Raw genomic sequence first — 26,924 nt, 5'->3', positions numbered from 1 at the left:
TCTGGAGTGGAACTCCAGCAAACTCCAACAGACCTACAGCTCAGGGACCTGTTAGAAGGAAAACTAACAAACAGAAAGGAACAGCATCAACATCAATAAAAAGGTCAAGTACACCAAAACCCCTTCTGTAGGTCACCAACATCAAAGACCAAAGGTAGATAAAACCACAAAGATGAGGAGAAGCCAGAGCAGAAAAGCTGAAAATTCTAAAAATCAGAGTGCCTCTTCTCCTTCAAAGGATCGCAGCTCCTCGCCAGCAACAGAACAAAGCTGGATGGAGAATGACTTTGACAAGTTGACAGAAGTAGGCTTCAGAAGGTCGGTTATAACTTCTCTGAGCTAAAGGAGGATGTTCGGACCCATCGCAAGGAAGCTAAAAACCTTGAAAAAAGATTAGACGAATGGCTAATTAGAATAAACAGTGTAGAGAAGACCTTAAGTGACCTGATGGAGCTGAAAACCATGGCATGAGAACTTTGTGACGCATGCATAAGCTTCAATAGCTGATTTGATCAAGTGGAAGAAAGGGTATCTGTGATTGAAGATCAAATTACTGAAATAAAGCGAGGAGACAAGGTTAGAGAAAAAAGAGTAAAAAGAAACAAACAAAGCCTCCAAGAAATATGAGACTATGTGAAAAGACCAAATCTGCGTTTGATTGGTGTACCTGAAAGTGACAGGGAGAATGGAATCAAGTTGGAAAACACTCTTCAGGATATTATCCAGGAGAACTTCCCCAACTTAGGAAGGCAGGACAACATTCAAATTCAGGAAATACAGAGAACACCACAAAGATACTCCTCGAGAAGAGCAACCCAAAACACATCAACTGTCAGATTCACAAAGATTGAAATGAAGGAAAAAGTGTTAAGGGCAGCCAGAGAGAAAGGTCAAGTTACCCACAAAGGGAAGCCCATCAGACTAACAGCAGATCTCTCAGCAGAAACTCTACAAGCCAGAAGGGAGTGGGGGCCAATATTCAACATTCTTAAAGAAAAGAATTTTCAACCCAAAATTTCATATCCAGCCAAACTAAGCTTCATAAGTGAAGGAGAAATAAAATCCTTTACAGACAAGCAAATGCTGACAGATTTTGTCACCACCAGGCCTGCCCTACAAGAGCTCCTGAAGGAAGCACTAATGCATCAACTAACGAGCAAAATAACCAGCTAACATCATAATGACAGGATCAAAGTCACACACAACAATCTTAACCTTAAATGTAAATGGGGTAAAGGCCCCAATTAAAAGACACAGACTGGCAAATCGGATAGAGTCAAGACCCATCAGTGTGCTGTATTCAGGAGACCCATCTCACGTGCAAAGCCACAAACAGGCTCAAAATAAAGGGATGGAGGAAGATCTACCAAGCAAATGGAAAGCAAAAAAAAAACACAGGGGTTGCAATCCTAGTCTCTGATAAAACAGACTTTAAACCAACAAAGATCAAAAGAGACAAGGCCATTATATAATGGTAACGGGGTCAATTCAACAAAAAGAGCTGACTATCCTAAACATATATGCACCCAATACAGGAGCACCCAGATTCATAAAGCAAGTCCTTAGAGACCTACAAAGAGACTTAGACTCCCACACAATAATAATGGGAGACTTTAACACCCCACTGTCAATATTAGACAGATCAACAAGACAGAAGATAACAAGGATATCCAGGACCTGAACTCAGCTCTGCAACAAGCAGACCCAATAGACATCTACAGAATTCTCCACCCCAAATCAACAGAATATACATTCTTCTCAGCACCACATTGCACTTATTCCAAAACTGACCACATAGTTGGAAGTAAAGCACTCCTCAGCAAATGTAAAAGAACAGAAATCACAACAAACTGTCTCTCAGACCACAGTGCAATCAAATTAGAACTCAGGATTAAGAAACTCACTCAAAACTGCACAACTACATGGAAACTGAACAACCTGCTCCTAAATGACTACTGAGTAAATAACGAAATGAAGGCAGAAATAAAGATGTTCTTTGAAACCAATGAGAACAAAGAAACAACGTACCAGAATCTCTGGGACACATTTAACGCAGTGTGTAGAGGGAAATTTATAGCACTAAATGCCCACAAGAGAAAGCAGGAAAGATCTAAAATTGACACCTTAACATCACAATTAAAAGAACTAGAGTAGCAAGAGCAAACACTTTCAAAAGCTAGCAGAAGGCCAGGAATAACTAAGATCAGAGCAGAACTGAAAGACAGAGACACAAAAAACCCTCCAAAAAAAAAATCAATGAATCCAGGAGCTGGTTTTTTGAAAAGATCAACAAAATTGATAGACCACTAACAAGAATTAAGAAGAGAGAGAAGAATCAAATAGACGCAATAAAAAATGATTAAGGGGATATCACCACCAATCCCGCAGAAATACAAACTACCATCAGAGAATACTATAAACACTTCTATGCAAATAAACTAGAAAATCTAGAAGAATTGGATAAATTCCTGGACACATACACCGTCCCAAGACTAAACCAGCAAGAAGCTGAATCTCTGAATAGACCAATAACAGGATCTGAAATTGCGGCAATAATTAATAGCCTATCAACCAAAAAAAGTTCAGGACTGGACGGATTCATAGCCAGATTCTACCAGAGGTACAAGGAGGGGCTGGTACCATTCCTTCTGAAACTATTCCAATCAACAGAAAAAGAGGATCCTCCCTAACTCATTTTATGAGGCCAACATCATCCTGATACCAAAGCCTGGCAGAGACACAACAAAAAAAGAGAATTTTAGACCAATATCCCTGATGAACATTGATGCGAAAATCCTCAAAAAAAAACTGGCAAACCGAATCCAGCAGCATATCAAAAAGCTTATCCACTATGATCAAGTCGGCTTCATCTCTGGGATACAAGGCAGGTTCAACATAAGCAAATCAATAAACATAATCCATCACATAAACAGAACCAATGACAAAAACCATATGGTCATCTCAATAGATGCAAAAAAGGCCTTTGACAAAATTCAACAGCCTTCACGCTAAAAACTCTCAATAAACTAGGTACAGATGGAACGTATCTCAAAATAATAAGAGCTATTTATGACAAACCCACAGCCAATATCACACTGAATGGGCAAAAACTGGAAGCATTCCCTTTGAAAACCAGCACAAGACAAGGATGCCCTCTCTCACCACTCCTATTCAACACAGTGTTGGAAGTTCTGGCCAGGGCAATCAGGCAAGACAAATAAATAAAGGGTAGTCAATTAGGAAATGAGGAAGTCAAATTGTCCCTGTTTGCAGATTACATGATTGTACATTTAGAAAACCCCATCATCTCAGCCCAAAATCTCCTTAAGCTGGTAAGCAACTTCAGCAAAGTCTTAGGATACAAAATTAACGTGCAAAAATCACAAGCATTCCTATACACCATTAACAGACAAACAAGGAGCCAAATCATGAGTGAACTCCCATTCACAATCGCTTCAAAGAGAATAAAATACCTAGGAATCCAGCTTACAAGGGATGTAAAGGACCTCTTCAAGGAGAACTACAAACCACTGCTCAGTGAAATCAAAGAGGACACAAACAAATAGAAGGACATTCCATGCTCATGGATAGGAAGAATCAATACTGTGAAAATGGCCATACTGCCCAACGTAATTTAAAGATTCAATGCCATCCCCATCAAGCTACCAACGACTTTCTTCACAGAATTGGAAAAAACTACTTTAAAGTTCATATAGAACCAAAAAAGAGCCCGCATTGCCAAGACAATCCTAAGCAAAAAGAACAAAGCTGAAGGCATCACGCTACCTGACTTCAAACCATACTACAAGGCTACAGTAACCAAAACAGCATGGTACTGGTACCAAAACAGATTATATAGACCAATGGAACAGAACAGAGCCCTCGGAAATAGCACCACACATCTACAACCATCTAATCTTTTGATACTGACAAAAACAAGAAATGGGGAAAGGATTCCCTTGAATAATAAAAGGATTCCATTTAATAAATGGTGGTGGGAAAACTGGCTAGCCATAGGTAGAAAGCTGAAACTAGACCCCTTCCTTACACCTTATACAAAAATTACAAGATGGATTAAAGACTTAAATGTTAGACCTAAAACCATAAAAATCGTAGAAGAAAACCTAGGCAATACCATTTAGGACATAGGCATGGACAAAGACTTCATGACTAAAACACCAATAGCCACGGCAACAAAAGCCAAAATAGACAAATGGGATCTAACTAAACTAAAGAGCTTCTGCACAGCAAAAGAAACTACCATTAGAGTGAACAGGCAACCTACAGAATGGAAGAAAATTTTTTCAATCTATCCATCTGACAGGGCTAATATCCAGAATCTACAAAAAAACTAAAATGAATTTACAAGAAAACAAACAACCCCATCAAAAAGTGGGCAAAGGATATGAACAGACACTTCTCAAAAAGAAGACATCTATGCAGCCAACAGACACATGAAAAAATGCTCATCATCACTGGTCATCAGAGAAACACAAATCAAAACTACAATGAAATACCATCTCACACCAGTTAGAATGGCGATCATTAAAAAGTCAGGAAACAACAGATGCTGGAGAGGATGTGGAGAAATAGGAACACTTTTACACTGTTGGCGGGAGTGTAAATTAGTTCAGCCATTGTGGAAGACAGAGTGGTGGTGATTCCTCAAGGATCTAGAACTAGAAATACCATTTGACCCAGCAATCCTATTACTGGGTATATACCCAAAGGATTATAAATCATGCTACTATAAAGACACATGTACACATATGTTTACTGCAGCACTATTCACAATAGCAAAGACTTGGAACCAACCCAAATGTCCATCAATGAGAGACTGCACTAAGAAAATGTGGCACATATACACCATGGAATACTATATAGCCATAAAAAAGGGATGAATTCATGTCCTTTGCAGGGACATGGATGAAGCTGGAAACCATCATTCTGAGCAAACTATTGCAAGGACAGAAAACCAAAGACCGCCATGATCTCACTCATAGGTGGGTATTCAACAATGAGATCACTTGGACACGGGGCAGGGAACATCACACACCGGGGCCTGTTGGGGAGTGGGGGCTGGGGGAGGGAGAGCATTAGGAGAAATACCTAATGTAGATGACGAGTTGATGGGGCAGCAACCAACAAGGCATATGTATACCTACGGATCAAACCTGCATGTTGTGCACATGTGCCCTAGAAGTTAAAGTATAATTAAATAAATAAATACATAAATAAGCTACTGTTTATTTTTTTCCCGGTCTCTCTCACATGCAGTCAAACCTTTATTCTCCATCACCTAAACATAGATCCTGCAACACAAGGACTCAATAAATATGCATTGAGTGAACAAGTGAATTAATCAGTCTCTCTCATCTGGTTAGCATGAGCCAGAAAGAATCCTTGAACATGATCTACCTCTAGTTACACTAGTTTCTAAACCTGCAAAACTGTTGGCTCACATTTACATCTAATATTGAGGAACAAACCTATGGGCCCTCCTTGGTCAGCCAAAGAGTATCCCTCTAATTTTTAACATTTATCTTTCTAAACTTCAATGACTTAATTTTGCATGTTATCTCCCTAATTTTTATAAAACTAATACATGTATCATTAACCATAATGAAATACCTGCTTTTGGAAGGGAATGTTTATTTCATTTAAAATCTTGCAGATGGTTAAGCATAATATTATCAGTGAAAAAAAAAAAAATTGACTGCGGTAAACACAGGCCATGAAATACAAGGCAAAAAAGGTGATATAACCTACAATTATATCAACATCAAAAGAGATTCCTATTTTCCCTTAATGAGCAAGCAGAAGAGTAACTGCTTCTTCACTCCAAAGTGATCAAATTAAATCAAGCTTAGTTACTGCATCATGTCCTAGAGCAACTCAGAAGCTAATAAAAATAGAAAACATGCCAAAACAAACTAAGATCCTTTTCTGCCTTTCATCTTGCTGCTATTCTCTCTCTCAATGTCTGTATTATCACCAGAATACTAGGAAGAACAGGCAGCTGCCACGTTGAGACCATGAGGGAAAGATGAAGAAAACTGAGGCGACATCTAACCTGACATCTTTGAAATTATGAATGAACACCAATAATTTCTTCAATTCTAAGCTTATTACTGACAAAAACAAATCACTGTTTCATCAAATTATCATCATTTGGGTTTTCTGTTTCATATAGCCAAACCGCTTCCATGGTTTTCTGATTCAGAAAATTGAAACTGGAGAGCACGCTGATATGGTTTGGACATTTGTCCCCTCCAAATCTCATACTGAAATGTAATCCCCAGTGTTAGGGGTGGGGCCTCATAGGTGGTGTCTGGGTCATGGGGGCGGACCCCTCGTGAATGGCTTGACCCCTTGCTCCTCGCACCATGTGTTACACCGGCTTCCCCTTTGCCTTCCGCCATGACTGCAAGCTTCCTGAGGCCTCACCAGAAGATGATGTCAGCACCATGTTTTCTATAGAGCCTGTAGAAACGTCAGTCAAAATAGTATCTTTTTCTTTATAAATTGCCCAGTCTCAGGGATTCCTTTCTGGCAATGCAAGCAAACTAACACACAAGCTAACAATGAAATTCCTTCTCCTAAATACTTCATGTATGACAGTGTAGAAGTATATCGAAAGACAAATTTTTAAAAAATATAATCCTAACATGTTCAAATGTGCAGCTGATATACATCGGTTGTTTATTTTAAGAAATGGGGTCTCAGCTCATGTCTGTAATCCCAGCACTTTGGGAACCAAAGCAGAAGGATCACTTGACACCAGGAATTTGAGACGAGCCTGGGGAACACAGCAAGAGCCCCCCTCCACAAAATACTTTTTAAATTGGCCAGGTGTGGTGGTGGGTGTCTGTAGCCCTACGTATTTGGGAGGTTAAGACCAAGGGATCAATTGAGACCATGAGTTGGAGACTGCAGTGAGCCATGATTCTGCCACTGCACTCCATCCCAGGTGGCAGAATGAGAACCTGTCTCAAAAAAAAAAGAGAAAGAAAAGGGAAAGATAGGGTCCCACTATGTTGCCCAGGCTGGAGTGCAGTGGCTTTTCATAGGCACGATCATCACACACTACAGCCTTGAACTCCTGGACTCAACGGATCCTCCCACCTCAGCCTCCCAAGTAGTAGTTCGTGCCACCTGTCGGGCTTGATATACATTTTGCAGTTCTTCTTTGGCCTACATGATCCTAACAGGTAAGACTTAACTGAAGGCCAGGCGTGGTGGCTCACGCCTGTAATCCCACACTGTGGGAGGCCGAGGTGGGCGGATCACGAGGTCAGGAGTTTAAGACCAGCCTGGCCAATATGGTGAAACCCTGTCTCTAAAATTAGCCAGGCGTGGTGGCGCGCACCTGTAGTCCCAGCTACTCAGGAGGCTGAGGCAGGAGAATTACTTGAACCCGGGAGGCGGAAGTTGCAGTGAGCTGAGATTGTGCCACTGCACTCCGGCGAGACTCCATCTCAAGAAAAAAAAAAAGACTTAACTGAAATTTAAGTGATTTACATCTATGGAAATGCTATTGTAACTCAAAAGAGCATTAACATGCTATTCAACACAAAAAGGCAAGCTGTGTGAACACAACAGAAGAGTATCTAAAATCTTTACTAAACTCCTTCATTTAACATATAATGTGTTCCCCCTAATGCACAAGAACGGGTCCCAAGGATTATTAAAAAGAATTATCTTCCCTCTGCCCTCAGTAAGTCTGTAAGTTAGCAGACAACCAAGTAAACATACTTTGGAAAGTGTTTCTTTGGGTTTAGTCATGATAAAACCAAGAAGAACTGAGGGTGAATGTGTTCTCCAATTAGAGATACTCTTTTCAAACACACTAGGATCCGCACAGAAATATTTAGGCAAAAGATACCTATCAACAATTTACAAATGGCTAACAAAGCACACACACTATTCTCAGTAGTAGTCAAAGATATACGAACAAGTGAGATATTTTAAAAAGCTATCAAAATGGCAAAGATTCTAAAATGATACCACACAAGGCTAATCAAAGGATTTCATCAAACAATCTCATACACTGCTGGTAGAAACATATTCCATATCTTGCTGGTAGAAATATATTTCATATATTGCTGGTAGAAATATAAATCAATGTAACCTTTAGGCATATCATATAGATATACTTATTATGATGCCAATTCCCTATACACTGACCATGGTTTTTTGCTCTTATAAAAATAAAAAATGTCACTGAAGGCCAGGTGCAGTGGTTCACACCTATAATCCAAACACTTTGGGAGGCCGAGGCGGGAGGATTGCTTGAGCCCAGGCATTCGAGACTAGCATGGGCAACACAGTGAGACCCTGTCTCTACTAAAAAAGTTTTTTTAATTAGCTGAGTGTGGTGGCACATGCCTGTAGCCCTAGCTACTCGGGAGGCTGAGGTGGGAGGATCCCTTGAGTCCAAGAGTTCAAGGCTAAAGTGAGCTATGATTATGTCACCACAGTCCAGCCTGGATGACAGAGCCAGACCCTGCCTCTAAAACAAGTAATTTTTTTAAAAAGGCATTGAAAATGCAAAAGCATTCCTAGTTAAGGCACTGACTCTCCAACAACTTACTGTTTCAAAGCTGCCTTTATGCATCAAATCAATGGGTGGCCGGAATAGATCTGCAAGGGTAGTTAATTTCTTATCGATAGCGCCTCCATTTCTTAATTCTTGTTCTTGCCGAACTATAACACAGAAGAATGGAAAACTTTCAGTTAGCCATAAAATATTCATGAATCACATTAAAAAAAAAAAAAACTTCTGTCAATTGAAGGAATTGCTGTCAATATGCTTGACCTCAAATACAAAGATCTAATGTTGACTCTGAAAAAAAAATGCAAAGGGAGGTAAGAGGAGTCTTAAGACTTGGTGGAATTCCCTATTCCAAGGATACAAAGAAAATTAACTGAAAATAGTCACATAATCAAAGTAACTTCTTCACATATTCAGAAACTAACTTTAACATGGGAGAGGCTGAGTGCGGTGGCTCACGCCTATTAATTCTAGGGGTGGCCAAGGTGGGCAGATCCCCTGAGGTCAGGAGTTTGAGATCAGCCTGGCTAATACGGTGAAACCCCGTCTCAACTAAAAGTACAAAAACAAACAAACAAACAAACAAACAAAAAACAGCCATGCGAGGTGGAGCACACCTGTAGTCCCAGCTACTCAGGAGGCTGAGGCAGGAGAGTGGCCTGAACCCTGGAGGCAGAGGTTGCAGTGAGCAGAGATCGCGCCACTGCACTCCAGCCTGGGCAACAGAGCGAGACTCCATCTCAAAAAAAACAAAACAAAACAAAAAGCATACGGGAAAACTTTCATCCTCATTTATCTAGTTCTGAAAGCAATGTAAATTCATCTGCTGTTTTTAGCTATGTTCTCAATCTTTAAAGACTCTGGGCCAGCCACGGTGGCTAACGCCTGTAATCCCAACACTATGGGAGGCTGAGATGTGCAGATCACCTGAGGTCAGGAGTGCAAGACCAGCCTGGGCAACATGGTGAAACCTCGTCTCTACTAAAAATACAAAAATTAGCCAGACGTGGTGGCACAAGCCTGGAGTCCCAGCTACTCGGGAGACTGAGGCCAGATAATCGTTTGAACCTGGGAGGTAAAGGTTGCAGTGAGCTGAGATTGCACTACTACACTCCAGCCTGGGTGATACAGCGAGTCTCCATCTTAAAAATAAATAAAAATAATAATAAAAAGATTCTAACAGTGGAGATGATGACCACTGTTGTCACCTTCCACTGGGAGGACACAGGATTCCCCAGATGACTTGAGTCAGTTCAGGTTCCCCATCAATTCTCTCCAAAGTTACAAGACCTATTTGTGCCTCAATGAACTCATTATAAATAAACCACAAAATCAAGCATGGTCCAAGGGTTTCTCATATATCCTCTTAACATAACTGTCCTTTCTCTAGAATTCCACTGCTAAATCAATACTAGAACCTCTAAAAGTATAAGACCAAGATTCTCATTCTAACTTATTACACAAAAATATTTCAAACAACTGTAGCCAAAATATTAATAGGCTGCTCTGGGTGGTATGGCTTTTTCTCCTATTTTTCCATCTCTTACAATAACCATCTTCATTATATATTCCTTTCATTGACAGAAATCAGGATCCTGAGGGAAATAGGTTTATTTTATTATAGTAAGCATTTTAAGTATTTATTCACAAGCGAATTAAGTTTATCAGTTACCAGATTTCCTACATTATCTCCATCTCCTTTACTATTTTTCTATAACCAAATAGGTTAGAATTTGGAACAATTCAGCTCAGGGGAGAGTTAATCATATCCTGGATCCATAATTTCACTTTTTAAATAAGGTGAAAACTTAAAGTAATTGGGCCTAACAGCAATCATCTTTTTCTTTTTAATAGGAAGAGAAGAGGGAGATGATAAACTGGTCCATAGATACCTACTAGTTTCAGTCTGAAAATCCCGGAAACCATCAAAAATTGAACGTGCAGGCCGTCGTCTTTTAGGAGCTTTAGGGGAGAAAAAACAGAATTGAAAAATTTAAAAATTAATTTTGAATCTTAATTCTAAAAATGTCCTCATCTAAAAGTATTTTTTTTAAATAAAAAATATGAAACCCTTCACGAACTGCATGTCACCCTTGCGCAGGGCCGTGCTAATCTCTGTATCATGCTAATCTCTGTCTCGTACATGTACAATTTTAGTACATGTGCTGCCGAAGCGAGCAGTATTTCTTGCTTTAAAACACTCAGATTCATAATGGTGCCTTCCCTCAAAAAATAAAAAAGTTTAAAAACTTTCAAATCATTCATGTATGATTAATCCGAACATCTTCCATTCAGCCACCTTGTATTACAAATGAAAAAATTCAGGCCCAGTTAAAAGAGACTTGATCAAACTTGTGTAAAAAGTTTACTATCGGCTGGGCATGGGGGCTCATGCCTTTAATCCCAGCACTTTGGGAGGCCAAGGTGGATGGATCACCTGAGGTCAGGAGTTTGAGACCAGCCTGACCAACATGGTGAGCCCACCTCTACTAAACACAAAAAATTAGCCAGGCGTGATGGCGCATGCCTGTAATCGCAGCGCATGCCTGTAATCCCAGGCTGAGGCAGGAGAATCACTGGAATCTGGGAGACAGAGGTTGCAGTAAGTCAACACTGTGCCACTGCACTCCAGCCTGGGCAACAAGAACGAAACTCCATCTCAAAAAAAAAAAAAAATTTACTATCCTGGCCAGGCACTGTAGCTCATGCCTCCTGTAATCCTAGCACTTTGGGAAGCCAAGGCGGGTGCATCACCTGAAGTCGAGTTCGAGACAAGCCTAACCAACATGGTGAAACCCTGTCTCTACTAAAAATACACAAGAACTAGCCGGGTGTTGCGGTGTGCACCTGTAATCCCAGCTACTTGGGAGGCTGAGGCAGGAGAATCACTTGAATCTGGGAGGCGGAGGTTGCAGCGAGCCGAGATCACGCCACTGTACTCCAGCCTGGGCAAGAACAGTGAAACTCCGTCTCAAAAATAAAAAAGTTTACTATCTTAATATCCAAGTGGTGACGTCAGAAAGAAAGAAGATTTTGAAGACACCGCCACGTAGAGATGAAGCCACACACATGCTGCAGATATCCAATTCAGGTTACAGCCTTCAGGATCTAACTACCCTGCTATATAGAGTAACTCCACACTCTAAACCGTAAGACTTACGGACTGTTCTTAGGGATTGGACATACGTGCAGAACCGTCAAGACAAAAAACATTTTTAATTTTGGAAACTTTTTTTCACAGTTACACAACGGTTTAATGACAGAAAAGTAAACAGACCCACCTAAGGTATTCTACTACCCCTGTAGGGTGTCTATCACCCAGTCTTTAAATAAAGGCTTTTCATGATTCCCTCAATATGGGTAAGTTATTAAGTTGGCTTATGACAAGGCTGGCCAGCATGTAACCAGAATAATTCTCTGTTGAGAAATGATTAGTATCAAGATTAGACAGAGACTATAGAATGCCCTAACCCGTGTCAAAACATATTTCCCAATAACTCGTGTTTGTGATTACACAGGATAATTATTCATATCCAGCACTACCGAGTAAAAGGCAAAACAAAGCAACAAAAAATGCTGAACATATTAAAAACTTCATTTTTGTTTAAAACATATTCATATGCGTATGATTCCTGTGTATATGTGTATCAGTATTTATGTTAAACAATCACATTATCATCTCTGGGAAAAGAGATTTTGTAATACACTATCATGTTTTATTTTTTAGTTTTTGAGACAGTGTCTCGCTCTGTTGCCCAGGCTGGATTGCAGTGGTGTGATCATGGCTCACTGCAGACTCCAATCTCCTAGGCTCAAGCCATCCTCCTGCCTTAGCCTCCCAAGTAGATGGAACTACAAGTGTGCAGCACCACATTCAGTTTTGTTTTGTTTTTTAAGAGACAGGCATGTCACTATGTTGCCCAGGCTAGTTTGGAACTCCTGGGCTCAAGGAATCCTCTCACCTCAGCCTCCCAAAGTGCTGGGATTACAGGCATGAGCTACCATGCCTAGCCTGAATTAATTAATTAGTTAATTAATTAATTTATTGTGACAGAGTCTCACTCCGTTGCCCAGGCTGGAGTGCAGTGGCATGATCTCAGCTCACTGACCTCCGCCTCCCAGGTTCAAGGGACTCTCTTGCCTCAGCCTCCCTAGTAGCTGGGACAACAGGTGTGTGCCACCACGCCGGGCTAATTTTTGTATTTTCAGTAGAGAGGGGGTTTCAACATGTTGGCCAGGCTGGTCTCCAACTCCTGATCTCAAGTGATCCACCTGCCTCGGCACCAAAAGTGCTGGAATTACAGGAGTGAGCCACCGAGCCTGGCCTGAATTTTATTTTTAATTTAAATATTGCACTCTGTGTCCCTCTCTACCTTCCTCCCTCCCTCCCTCCTTTCTTCATTTCTATTCAAGAAAAAGCAAGAAATGTCACACTTTTCAATCTTGGAACTATTTTTGATCAAGAGCTCCTATTTCAAATGTATATGGCTTCTAGCAGGAATAATAGAACCTGCCAAAGAATGCCTCTAAAACTAGTTATCTGGCCCTGGTGCAGAGACATGCAGCTATAGTCTCAGTTGCCCAGGTGGCTGATGTGAGAGGATCGCTTGAGCCAAGGAGTTCGAGTGCAGTCTGTGCAACGTACTGAGGTCCTGTCTCTTTAAATTAAAAAAAAATAATAATAATAATAATATTTTTTTTAAAAAACTGGATATCTGATACTTTTTAACTCTAACAATTAAGAAACTGGCTGGAGGCTCGGCGCTGCGGCTCACACCTGTAATTCCAGCACTTTGGGAGGCCGAGGCGGCCAGATCACCAGGTAGGGAGTTTGAGACGGTGAAACTCCGTCTCTATTAAAAAAACAGAAAAAATTAGCGTGGTGGCGGGCGCCTGTAGTTCCAGGTACTGGGGAGGCTGACACAGGAGAATGGCGTGAACCTGGGAGGCAGAGCTTGCAGTGAGCCAAGATCACGTCACTGCACTCCAGCCTAGGCCACAGAACAAGACTCCGTCTCAAAAGAAAGAAAGAAAGAAACCAAGGATGTCTTAGAATAAGAATAGTTGCCTAAGAAAGTATATGATTTTAGGAAGGTAGCACATAAAAGGTAATTTTCTTCTACCTTTAAACTGCCAAAGGTAGGTTAGTCAATATTCCACATGATTTCACATCACCTTTCCAACCTCCCCCTTCTCCATAAGGCACCAATCCGGGTATACTCACTAGTTCCTCTTATTGCTATCCTTCTACCCAATTTCTTTTACTTCTTGGGCTGATATCCCTCTTCCCATTTGTCTTCCATTCATTTACCCTATTTGTAAGCAAAAACCTCTCCTCAGACCACACCACCTCTTAGCCCTAGGCCTATTACTGTTACCTGCCTTTTCAATGTGGTCTCCTGGCTCTTCCAAGCCATCTGTCACAAGCAAACATCAGTCCTCTGTCCTCACTCTACTGCCCACATAATAGAAGTACTGGTCACTGAAGTCAAAGAGACTAAGCTATAAAGAGCTAAAAGAGATTCAGAAGGAGCTTCAAAGTCAGCATAGGGGAGAGACAGCTGGAGAAAAAATGTCGTGAGAAGAGTGGCACTGTTTTACATGTCCACATAGCTGTTCGTATTTGGCTTCAGAGAAGACATCTGGATCTTCAGATCTGCTTCTGCATTCCTTTAGATCTGCTGCTATTCTTTTAGTTCAAGTATAGAAAGAAAATTAAAATTTACTCTCACGCAGACACGCAGTTGTAAAAGGGGGGAGTGGGCTTTTTGTTTTAAAAGATGGGGGTCTCACTATGTTGCCCAGGCTGAAGGGCAGTGGCTATTCACAGGCACAATTCCACTATTGATCTGCACCTGCTCCGTTTCCTCTTCCTCAGGTCATCTGGTGGTCCTCCACTGCCAGCAGGTCACCATATTGATTCCGAACTTAGTGCAGACACCCAATCAACATAGGGCCCTACAGCCAAGAACTCCTGGGGCTCAAGCCATACTCCCATCTCAGCCTCCAGAGTAGCTGAGACTACATGCCTGTGCCACCATACCCAGCAGCGAGGAGTGTTTTAAAGTCTTAGATGATTGTGGATATTCTTCTTTAATAGTACACCAATACTTAACCAATGGTAGTTTCTTAGAGGACAGCTGCAAAGTGGAATCTGAAATCTTATCAATGAGCTTTTCATACTGTTTCATTATAACCCACTGTACTATGTGGTAGGCAGTCTCTAAGACAGCCCCCAATTTTCCCTGTCTTCCAGCATTCGCACCCTGTGCGTGAATACCTTGAGTACAGGCAGGATGGAACAGAATGTAGCAGACTGATGGGATTTCACTTCCAGATTACGTTACAAAAAGAGAATGGCTTCCATTTTGGGCTGCCCTCTCAGGCTCTCATTTGCTCTGTGGAAAATGGATGCCCCCAGGCAATAGACACGTGAATGAGTTTAGGAGATCCTCCTCCATTCAGGCTTTGAGATGAATGGTAGCCTAGCTGACAGGCTGACCACACCCTTGTAGGAGACCCTAACCAAAGGCCACACCCAGATTACTGACCCAAAGAAACTGAGATTGTTTTGTTTTTTATTTTTTTCAGGCAGTTTAATTTTGGAACAATTTTTTACTCAGCAATAAATATCTAATACAATTCATCTCGCAGTCTGAATGGATCTTTTACCTATGCACAACTCTGTAGTATCATGCACTGGTTATTCAAAAATACTTGTTTGCTGAGTAATGGAAACATTTCAAATATTAATGGTTTCATTATACAGTATTTTTAAAATCATCTGTTTCATGTCACCACTGATCTTAACAGAAAGCCTTCAAGTATTGGGAAAGTATCAAGCTCACAAAGGTAGGTACAAAAATTTTTCTAAAATCCTGTTTTTTGCCTGAAAGTTCTTTTTTAAGGTATTTTATCATTTTTTTTTTGAGACGAGGTCTCTCTGTCACCACTGGGCTAGAGTGCAGTGGTGCAATAATGGCTCACTGCAGCCTTGACCTCAAAGGCCCAAGCCATCTTCTCACCCCTCGGCATCTTGCATAGCTGGGACTACAGGCATGTGCCACCACGCCCAGCTAATTTTTTTCTTAATTTTTTTGTAGAGATGGGAGTCTCCCTATGTAGCGCAAGCTGGTCTGGAACTCCCAGGCTCAAGAAATCTCCCGCCTCAGCCTCCCAAAGTAATCCCAAAGTGTTGGGACTACAGGTGTGGGTCTCCACATCCGGCCAAACCTCTTTTTTAAAATCACTGATAACAAACACTCTCAGTTGTACTGAAGTAACAAGCTCACATTTTCAAGAAAATGCCAACTGTCAAAGTGTAAACGGATAGTTCATCAGTGATTTTTCAAGTAAAAAGAATGTTCCATGAAAAAAGCTCCCTACTCTAACGATCACACAAGTGCTTTCCTTAAGGTAATCATAGTACCTCATTATACCAAACTGCTTTGTGCATACACACTATTTCAAACTATATTTTAAAACTGTGTACTCAAGGGTCAAGATTTAATGAAATTAATCATTTTTACTGCTTCACCAAGAACATCATTAAAGAAATTTGCTTTTAAATCAGTTAACTTTTTTTTTTTTTTGAGTTGGGGTCTCAGTGTTGCCCAGGCTGGTCTCAAACTCCTGGGCTCAAGCAATCCTCCCGCCTCAGCCTCCCAAAGTGTTGAGATTACAGGTGTATGCCACTGCACCTGTCCTATTTTTCTTTTAGAGACAGGGTCTCACTCTGTCACATAGGCTGCAGTGCAGTGGCATGATCATAGTTCACGGCAGCCTAGAACTCCTAAGCTCAAGCAATCCTCCCACCTCAGACTCCCAACTAGGACTACAGGCACGTGCCACCACACCTAACAATTATTTTTATTTTTTGTAGAGATGCGTCTTCCTATGTTGTCTGGGCTGCTCTCCAACTCCTGGTTTCAAGTGATCTTTTCAACTGTTGCCTCTTTTTATTTGAAAAGAGTTGCATCTTTTCAACTGTTGCATTCTTTTTACTTGAAAAATCACTGACAAACTATCAGTTTACACTTTGACAGGACTGGGATTACAGGCATGAGTCACTGCACCTGGCCCTGCCTTTTAAATGTTTTTGCAAACTTCATGTAGCAGTGAAGAATTCACTATCTAGTGATACAGTCTGAAGCCACTGCATGAATTCAACCAAGAAGCCAACGGTATGACTCATCATTGTTTCTGAACTATCAGTCTAAATGTCACCACAATGAAAATAATTTGATGTCCAGTACCATGGTGCCTGCCTATAATCCCAGCTACTCAGGAGGCTGAGATAAGATCACCTGAGCCTAAGAGTTCTGGGCTGTACTGGGCTATGCCAGTCAGGTGTCTACACTAAGCTCAGCATCAATATAATTACCTCCAGGGAGTAGGGGGACCACCAGGTTGCCTAAGGAGGGGTGAACTAGCCCCGGTTGGAAACAGAGGTCAAAACTCCCGTGCCGATCACTAGTGGGATCACGCCTGTGAGCAACCACTGCACTCCAGCCTGGGGCAACACAGCAAGACCCCATCTCAAAAACAAACAAACCAACTCTTAGTATTATTATTGTAAACTGTTTTAACGTTACAGACAACCTGAAAGGGTATTAGGGACCTGAGACCACACCTGAACGGTGATTTAAATCAATACTGCCTTAAGAAAATAGTTTCTAAAGACCCATTTCAAGTTTAACATCTAATAATAAAAGGTAAGAATGACTTCCTAACTGTAAAAAGTCATTCTTAGCATCCTCCTTAACTGTACATCAATTCAGAGATAAAAAAGGAAGAAAGCGGCCAGGTGCGGTGGCTCACGCCCGTAACTCCAGTACTTTGGTAGGCCAAGGCCAAGGGGGCAGGATTGCTTGAGATCAGTCCCATAGCAGCCAGGGCAACACAGCAATGCCCTGTCTCTACAAACCAAACAAAACAAAACAATTAGCCAGGCGTGGTGGCACACACCTACAGAAGGCTGAGGCGGGAGGAATTCTTGAGCCCAGGAGTTTGAGACTGCAGTAAGCTAGGATTGCGTCACCGCACTCCAGCCTGGGCAACAGAGACTCCATCTCTGTAATATAAAAGAAAAAAAAAAAAGAGTAAAGTGGGACTTTCAAATGGAATTCTTTTGCCTCTGTTCAAAAGCAATATAGTACAGAATTTACTTCCTATAGTTCCACTTGCTCAAAGATCCTGTATTATTCCTTGCAATAAAGAGAAGATAAAGCTTCCAAGGGCATTACTCTTTTGCTCCAGATCTATTCCTAGCATTTATATTTGTAAAATTGTGAGCAATCTGGTATATCAACAGCATAATGACTATCCGCATTGAACAGCCAGAAAGCACTTCATTACACTACAGTATTCAGACTTTACAGCTTTCCTCTTGCCTTTTATTTCTGAATCTAGACAGTATATTCTTTTGTTTCTTGCTATAATAAACACCAAAGCTGCCAAGTTAAAAACGTTTATCTCATAAAAACTCTCAACTAAAGTACTTTATCAAGTCAAAAGACATACATATAATTTTATTCATCCTTTTGTTACAACGTGTATTTCCTCCTCTGTTTTAGTCTACCCATGAAGGCTACATATGTACCATCCTAAGTGAATTAGCGCAGGAACAGAAAGCCAAATACTGCATGTTCTCATAAGAGCGCTAAACCCTGAGCACACACGGACACAAAGAAGGGAAGAGGCGCCAGGGCCTACTTGAGGACGGAGGACGGGGACTGGAAAACACCTATCAGCCAGGCATGGTGGCTCGCTCCTGTAATCCTAGCACTTTGGGAGGTGGAGGCGAGAGGACTACTTGAGCCCAGGAGTTTGGGACTAGCCTGAGCAACATAGCCAGACTCTGTGTCAGAAAAGAAAAGAAATGAAAAGAAAAGAAAAGAGGAGGGGAAGAAAAGAAAAAAAAAGAAAACAGAAAAGCTACCTATTGGTTACTATGCTCATTACCTGGGTGGTAATCTGTACACCAAACCCATGCAACATGCAATTCACCCATGTAACAAACCTGCACATGTACCCCGAACCTAAAAAAAAGTTGGAAGGAAAAAAGTTTATGTCTCTTGTACTCAATTGTATTTATTTATTTGAGACAGAGTCTTACTCTACTGCCCAGACTAGAGTGCAATAGCACAATCTCGGCTCACTGCAACCTCAGCCTCCCGGTTTAAGTGATTCTCATGCCTCAGTCTCCCAAGTAACTGGGATTACAGGCATGTGCTACCATGCCTAATTTTTGTACTTTAGTAGAGATGGGATTTTGACATGTTGGCCAGACTGGTCTCGAACTCCTGGCCTTGAGTGATCTGCCCACCTCAGCCTCCCAAAGTGCTGGGATTACAGGTGTGAGCCACCTCAACACAAAGTATTTCTCTGCATAATTATTCTCAATATATACTATATACAGTTTTCTGTCTTGGTCTGACCAACCAGATTATAATTCCATCTTGTATTTTTTCTATATAAACTCATGAATAACACGTAAACTCTTTGGTTTACAAAAGGGAAATACGTGCTTATTTAACTATAAATTAATCTGATTAAATGTCCCATTCTCTATCACCGGTCTCTATCCAGACTAATATCCTAATTTTTTACGTGAATTAGGGGTTACTGTGCCCTTCATTCAAATTAGGATTAGCACTTCTAGAAACTGAGAGAGAAAGTATGGCCTATCTAGAGAGTAAGGACTTGGCAGTCAGGCAGGTATCCAGAAAGGAAAATGATCAGAACCTTTTATCATTATGCATTCCCATTACAAGGCGGCATATTCTTCTTGCTAACGTTCCTCCTTTTGGCCTTTTCCAACAAATATCAATTTGAAACATCTGCTTCACTCTTTGTGAGTCAACCGTGCAACTTTCTCGACAGGACTATAGAAAAACAAGGTAAGAATTGACACTACACTTCTAACAGTCTCGTAGGAAGCTTTCACATCTTTTGATGGTTTGATTAAAATCCTAAAGAACAAAATCAAATAAAGCTAAGGGAAAAAAGTGAACTTACCACCAAATAATGGTTCTGGTTCCACCAGTATTTCCTGCTTTTGAGGAATTGGGGCACGAACTTCTTCTCTATTAAAAAAAATGGGAAAATAAAAAATGAAAACTGTTTTCTGCTACCTGTTTGCTTCCTGTAATTACTGTGAATATTTCTGCTACCTGTTTGCTTTCTATAATTACTGCGAATATATTCAAATTAACTTAGTGACTTTTAGAAGCACAGTAATAATGATAAATTTAAGTTATTTTGTTGGTTTTTTTTTTTGGCAGGGGAGACAGTGTCTCACTCTGTCGCCCAGGCTGGAGTGGACTGACACGATCTTGGCTCACTGCAACCTCCACCTCCCAAGTTAAAGCAAATCTCGTGCTTCGGCCTCCCTAGTAGCTGGGACTACAGGCATGCACCATCACATCTGGCTAATTTTTTTTCGTATTTTTAGTAGTGACAGGGTTGCGCCATGTTGGCCAGGCCGGTCTTGAACTCCTGAGCTCAGGCAGTCCACCCACCTCAGCCTCCCAAAGTGCTAGGATTACAGGCATGAGCTACTGCATCCGGCTGATAAGTGAGTTTTAGGTGGTTTCCACATAAAGCTCAAGTGGAAATGAGTACCTGGAATAGATAGCTCAAATGGTTTAGAAATAAAAACAATTTCCCTTTCCCTCTCAAGTTTCCTACTTTAAATTCTGTCAGAAAAAAAGAAAAAAATTTTCCCCCAAAAAATCAGGCAGAAATGAATAGAAAAATATAGGCTTAATAGAAGCAATATCACATTACTACTACATCAAAGAATAATTAAATCATAAGGACATATTAAAATAAACTTTAAAAGGCAGTGAATTTCATGCTAATTATGAAAGAGGCTAACAGGTATGATCTTGGATTATTTACTAAAAAGATCTTAATATACAGAACAAAAAAAGTAATTACTCATCTTTTAAAAGCCTATTTTCTTCAAAGTTTACATTCACAGGGTTTACTGATAATCCATCTCTTCCAGTAAGAAAAAACTCACTCAGACACACTGTAAAAATGGTGTGTGCCTTTAAAGAACAGTTTATTTTAGGTTGGGCACGGTGGCTCATGCCTGTAATCCCAGTGCTTTGGGAGAGGAGGCGGGAGGCTCACTTGAGCCCAGGAGTTCGAGACCAACCTTGGCAACATAGCAAGACTCCATCTCTAAAAAAAGAAAAAGAAAAAGAAATAGTTTTATAGTTGTAACTCAAGTATTGAACTTTGCTGATTAATGTTCACAGCAAATAGTAACTTCCTAATTTTCATTATCTTCCTGCTTATATTAAGTATTATATAAGCATGTAAATTCCATATAAATTTATGTTAGCCCTAATGGTTTTCATTCAGGTGTTCTGAATAGTAACAACTAAAGATCTTGTTTTTGATATTTAAGCGTTGGAACTCCAAAATATCCTTTATGAAATGAAGTAGGAATACTCATTTGTCAACAATAACATCCTGTAATCAAAGAACAACCAGTTAAAGAAATTTCCAGTAAACCATGTGACTAAAGGATAATTCAAAATTATGTTAAGTACTCTTTCCTAGTGCTCACACACAAAATTTCAATAATCTGAAGAAACAGACAATACATCTATAAGAGGAAGCTCTGTCAATCCTTTCATCAAAAGGAAATAGGCCGGCCAGCCATGGTGGCTCACACCTGCAATCCTAGCATTTTGAGAGGCCAAGGCAGGTGGATTGCTTGAGCTCAGGAGTTCAAGATCAGCCTGGGCAACAAGGCAAAACCCCATCTTTACAAAAAATACAAAAATCAGCCAAGTGTGGTGGCATGTGCCTATAGTCCCAGCTACTTGAGGGGCTGAGGTTGCTTGAACCTGGGAGGCGGAGGTTGCAGTGAATCGAGGGCAGTGAGCAGAGATCACACTCCTACATTCCAGCCTGAGTGACAGAGCAAGACTGTGTTTTTAAAAAAAGAGCTAATTATCTTAAGAAAACTGGCCGTTGGCTGGGTGCAGTGGCTCACGCCTGTAATCCCAGCACTTTGGGAGGCCGAGGCCACTGGATCACGAGGTCAGGAGATCAAGACCATTCTGGTTAACATGCTGAAACCCGGTCTCTACTAAAAAAAAATACAAAAAATTAGCCGGGAGTGGTGGCGGGCGCCTGTAGTCCCAGCTACTCCGAAGGCTGAGGCAGGAGAATGGTGTGAACCTAGGAGGCGGAGGAGCTTGCAGTGAGCCGAGATTGCACCACTGCACTCCAGCCTGAAAAAAAAAAAAAGAAAACTGGCCGCACACAGTGGCTCATGCCTGTAAACCCAGCACCTTGGGAGGCCGAGATGGGCAGATCACGAGGTCAGGAGATCGGGACCATCCTGGTCAACATGGTGCAACCCCGTCTCTACTAAAAATACAAAAATTAGCCAGGCATGGTGGCGTGTGCTGGTAGTCCCAGCTACTTAGGAGGCTGAGGCAGGAAAATCACTGGAACCCAGGAGGTGGAGGTTGCAGTGAGCCGAGATCACCACACTGCACTCCAGTCTGGCGATAGACACTCTGTCTCCAAAAAAAAAAAAAAAGAAAGAAAGAAAACTTCTACCTAAACAAAACCTTCCATTATTGTTATACCTCGCTTTATAGCATACATATATATATATATATATATACACACACACAATTGTCTCAATCTTAGACAACTGAATTGTTCTATAAACAAACTTTAATCTAACTAAATGCATCAATTAGAGGGGTGGATTAAGCAGTACAGTTGTCCTTACATGAAAAGACTTGATTACCACATTATCAGAGGGTATCTGTACCAAGATTGTCAGCTACCAAGAATGGAAGGACGGAATAGAAAAAAGTGAATAAAGAAAATCATACTTTAGGAATTAGGAGCCATTATCGAATGTTGATCAATTAGCAATACAAACTGTCTAAGCCAAAATATATATAGGGGAATTCATTAGGAAAAGATACTCATTTACCAAAACTATTTTTCAACACAATTGAGAAAACATGTTTTATACAATGAGAATAAATATGCTCTCCCAAATCAACTATGAATATTTGCTATTCAAGTTTCTGTATTAAGTGGTTTTTTGTTTTTGATTTTTTTTTTTTTTTTTTGAGACGGGGGTCACTCTGTGTCATCCAGGTTGGAGTGCAGTGGCACAATCATGGCTCATTGCAATCTCAACCTCCCAGGCTCATGTGATCCTCCCATCTCAGCTTCCCAAGTAGCTGGGACTACAGCTGCGCACCACCACACCTGGCTAATTTTTCTGTTTTTTGTAGAGACAGGGTTTTGCTATATTGCCCAGGCTGGTCTCAAACTCTTGGGCTCAAGCCATCCTCCTGCCTTGGCCTCCCAAAGTACTAGAAGTACAGGCATGAGCTACCATGCCTGGACATTTTTTTTAAGTATTAGGTTCTCATACTGATTTCTGTTAAAAGTCTGAGCTATATTGGGAGTGAAATACATGGCCAACATTTACAGAAAAAACTCTACACGGTATTATTTTTATTTATTTATGTATTTATTTTTTGAGACAGAGTCTTACTCTGTCACCCAGGCTGGAGTGTAGCAGCGTGATCTCTGGTCACTGCAACCTCTGCCTCCTGGGCTCAAGCAATTCTTGGGCCTCAGCCTCCCGAGTAGTTGGGATTACAGGCACCCGCCACCACGCCTGGCTAATTTTTTTATTTTTTTAGTAGAGACAGGGTTTCACTATGTTGGTCAGGCTGGTCTCGAACTCCTGACCTCATGATCAGCCTGCCTCGGCCTCCCAAAGTGCCGGGATTATAGGTGTGAGCCACCACGCCCAGCCTAGTTTCAAACATTTTTCATGGCAACTCAAAACATTTCTGTGAATGTAGAAAAATCTATAATTGGGAAATCTGAGCTTTACTGCTACTTAATGCTGTGTAGCTTGGGGAAATGGCTATGCCTCTGCTTCCTTATTGGTAAAATGTTGATAATGCCATCCAATAAGGTTTCTGTTTGTTTATCTGTTGCTGCCATGAGGCACACAAGCCCTGCTGGCCACGGGCCAATCCTAGCAGAGCAGCACCACACACTCCCACCAACCCCATCTCCCTGACTTCACAGAGCCTATATGGTTCCTTTGAGGATTCAATAAGGCAAGACAGTATCTAAAGAATCGAACGTATGTAACTACAAAAATTTCCACTTCATACTTTTTCAGAGGCTTTCAGCCTTTCATTTATTTCAAAACCAGAGAATTGACCTAGCTTTGATAAAAATACAACTACTTAATTTAGGCGATGGACAGCTCCTGACAATACACATTAAATTCGTACTCTGGGTGTGGTCTGACAGCAGAGACACTTGCTGAACTGGTACTGGGCTCTTCAGCGATTCCTCCACCATCCAAAAACATAGTGACTGCCATTTCCAGATTATTGTTGCACGCTTCAAGCATATGTTTTCCTACACTTTCACTTGCACCTGAAACAGTAAAAAGACAGGAAAAACGTTAAAAAAAAAAAAAAAAAAAGACCACCTCTTTTTTCAGCTCATATTAGAATTCCCAAGTAAATCAATAGTATTTTTCCCTTTTAGAATGAATTTCTTGTGAAATACACCGAGCTAGAAAAAAATGCACACATTCTTGAAGTGAAATACACAGAGCTAGAAAAGAATGTAGAAGCATTAAAGAGTAATCATCCTTCATAATAAAACAAAAACTAAATATTAAAGCATTTTTTGGCCACTTCTGTTTTTTTGTTTTTTGTTTTTTGTTTTTTGTTTTTTGTTTTTGGCCATTTATTTAAATGGCCAAAGTATATATTTGGGAATAAGCTGAAAAAAGATAAAGAAAAATGAAAGACTACGCTCTAGAAAGTTAGAAATGCTTTGTTAGAAAGAATACATTTCAGTTAGCATTTCTGTTAAAAAGAAAGCATCAGGATGGGCACAGCAGCTCACACCTGTAATCCCAACACCTTGGGAGGCCGAGGCGCGTGGATCACGAGGTCAGGAGTTGGAGACCATCCCAACCAACATGGTGAAGCCCCGTCTCTACTAAAAACAAAAATGTGCCAAGCATGGTGGTATGCACCTGTAATCCCAGTTACTCGGGAGGCTGAGGTAGGAGAATCGCTTGAACCCAGTAGGCAGAGCTTGCAGTGAGCCAAGGTCATGCCACTGCACTCCAGCCTGGGCAACAAAGCGAGACTCTGTCTCAAAAAAAAAAAAAGGCATCTTTAATACCAATGACAAACAAGTGAGAAGGAACATTTTTTGTCTAAGACATAACTAAGTCAAAATCTGGTAAGAAATGTCAATCTTCATCATTTAAAAATGTCCCTATTACAAACTAACTCATTTGTAAATAAAGTAAAGCTAACGGACTCTGCTAAATGAAATGTAAATTGGTAAGGTCCTTTAAGAAAACAATTTTACAACATGTATTCCAGAAACAAAAATACTCATTCCTTTTTTGACTCAGTAATTTCGGCTTCTAGTCAAAATAAAATCAAATCTACATAAAATACTATATGCATAAACATGTTCATACACATGTCCAGCATAGCTTCAGTTTATATTGAAAAGTTGGAAACAACAAAAATGTCTAATGACAGAATGTAAATTGAACATTTTATGGCCACTAAAAAGCACCTCAAGCTTTCCATTTGGGATGAATTTTCTTCTATCTGAATTACGTCCCTTAGAATCTCCTTCTCTTGATGGTAAATGCTCTTAAGTTTTTGCCTGAAAATGTCTTTATTTCGCTGTCATTCCTGACAGTTTTACTGGGTATTCCATTTCAAAGCTGACAGCTATTTTCTCCCAGAATATTGAAGACAGCATTCCAATGTCCTCTGGCTTCTGTTGTTGCTGCTGGGAAATCAGTTGCCAGACTACAGAAAAATGTTTTTATAGCAATCTGTTGTTTCTAGTTGCTTTTAAGACCCTCTGTCGTTAGCCTTCTGCAATTTCACTCTGATTTGTCAGAGCTGATTTTATTTATCCTCTCTGGTATTCAGTGGACCTCTACCACTTGAAGATTGTCTTTTATCAATTCTGAAAAAGTCGCAGCAATTTCTATTTGATCGCTGCCTCACCCTCCATTCACACTTATTTCCTCTGTAACTCCAATTAGATATATGTTACAACTCTTCACTCTAACCTTTATGTCTCAACCTTTCTTTCACATGCACATTGTCTCTTTAGCTCTCTATGTGCATTGTGGGTAATCTCTTCAATGCTATTTCGAGTTCACACATTTTCCCTTTAGCTGTGCCAAACTGTTTCTTCCCTTGCTCACTGAGTTTTTGATTTCAGCTAATTTTTTATAACTGGAAGTTCTGTTTTGTTTACTTCCTCATCTGCTTGATCATGTTTTGGAGATCCTTAATTCATACTTCTATTTCAATCTTTCATTTCTTCAAGCATATTAACCAAACTTATTGGAATCACTAAGGGAAAATATAAAATTTCTACAGTTTCTATAAGTCACTATCTCATGTTTCTGCTGGATCTTGCTCACTGTGCCACAGTTTTTGTCTGATTTGTGATTTTTTTACTGTGATGTCATGTGCCTTGAAATTCTAATCTGCAGAATTCTGAAGCTTGGGTTGAAGGTACATTTCATCCTAAGAGGATATGATTTGACAGACTTTTCAAGGCACCCACGGGCACTACCAGAGACCACTTTAAACACATTTCTGACTTGGAAGTTTTTCAAGACCACATGGGAAATGTGACTGTAACAATCCTGTCTCGGCCTCCCAAGTGGCTGAGATTACAGGTGCCTGCCACCACGCTGGGCTAATTTTTGTATTTTTAGTAGAGACAAGGTTTCACCATGTTGGCCAGGCTGGTCTTGACCTCCTGACCTCAGATGATCCGCCCGTCAGGTGATCCGCCGGCCTTGGCCTCCCAAAGTGCAGGGATTACAGGAGTGAATCACCACACTAGGCCTTAAAAATTTTTTTGAATACATACATTCTTCAGCACTGTTTTTCTCAGCAGCAGGGTAATTCATGTTATCACTCTACATTATCCTTACTGCAAGAAATCGAAGTGCTAACTCTACTCTTACTGTCTCTCATTTGTTTTCTCTTCTGTACTACTGTCTCTAAGGCAAATCCTTAATACTTACCTCAATTACTTCGACAGGCTCCTAACTGATCATTATTCCATCTTCCACCTTGCTGCAGAGGGTATGTTCCAAAATGTAAGTCTCATTGTATCATCCTCCTGTTTAAAATCCCTTAATGGCGACCAGGCATGGTGGCTCACACCTGTAATCCCAGCACTTTTGGAGGCCAAAGTAGGCGGTTAGGAGGTTAGGAGTTCGAGACCAGCCTGATCAACATGGTGAAACCCCGTCTCTACTAAAAATACAAAA

The 26,924-nt window shown here is 40.7% G+C and overlaps 1 protein-coding gene across 1 annotated transcript in view; it reads right to left on the bottom strand.

Moving 5' to 3' along the window:
- The window catches only part of UBXN7 (UBX domain protein 7), a 77,548-nt gene that overhangs the window by 27,492 nt on the left and 23,132 nt on the right, over positions 1–26,924 (bottom strand). Inside the window, exons 2-5 of the mRNA XM_033213208.1 lie at positions 23,869–24,016; positions 19,574–19,641; positions 10,451–10,516; positions 8,594–8,706 (exon numbers count right to left, since the gene is read on the bottom strand). Coding sequence (XP_033069099.1) covers positions 8,594–8,706; positions 10,451–10,516; positions 19,574–19,641; positions 23,869–24,016 — 395 coding nt within the window. The remainder of the gene's footprint in view (positions 1–8,593; positions 8,707–10,450; positions 10,517–19,573; positions 19,642–23,868; positions 24,017–26,924) is intronic.

This window comes from Trachypithecus francoisi, unplaced genomic scaffold (assembly GCF_009764315.1).
Source record: "Trachypithecus francoisi isolate TF-2019V2 unplaced genomic scaffold, Tfra_2.0 Lachesis_group0, whole genome shotgun sequence".
NCBI lineage: Eukaryota > Metazoa > Chordata > Mammalia > Primates > Cercopithecidae > Trachypithecus > Trachypithecus francoisi.
Note: the sequence above shows the minus strand (reverse complement) of the source record. Positions and strands in the feature narration are given on the sequence as shown.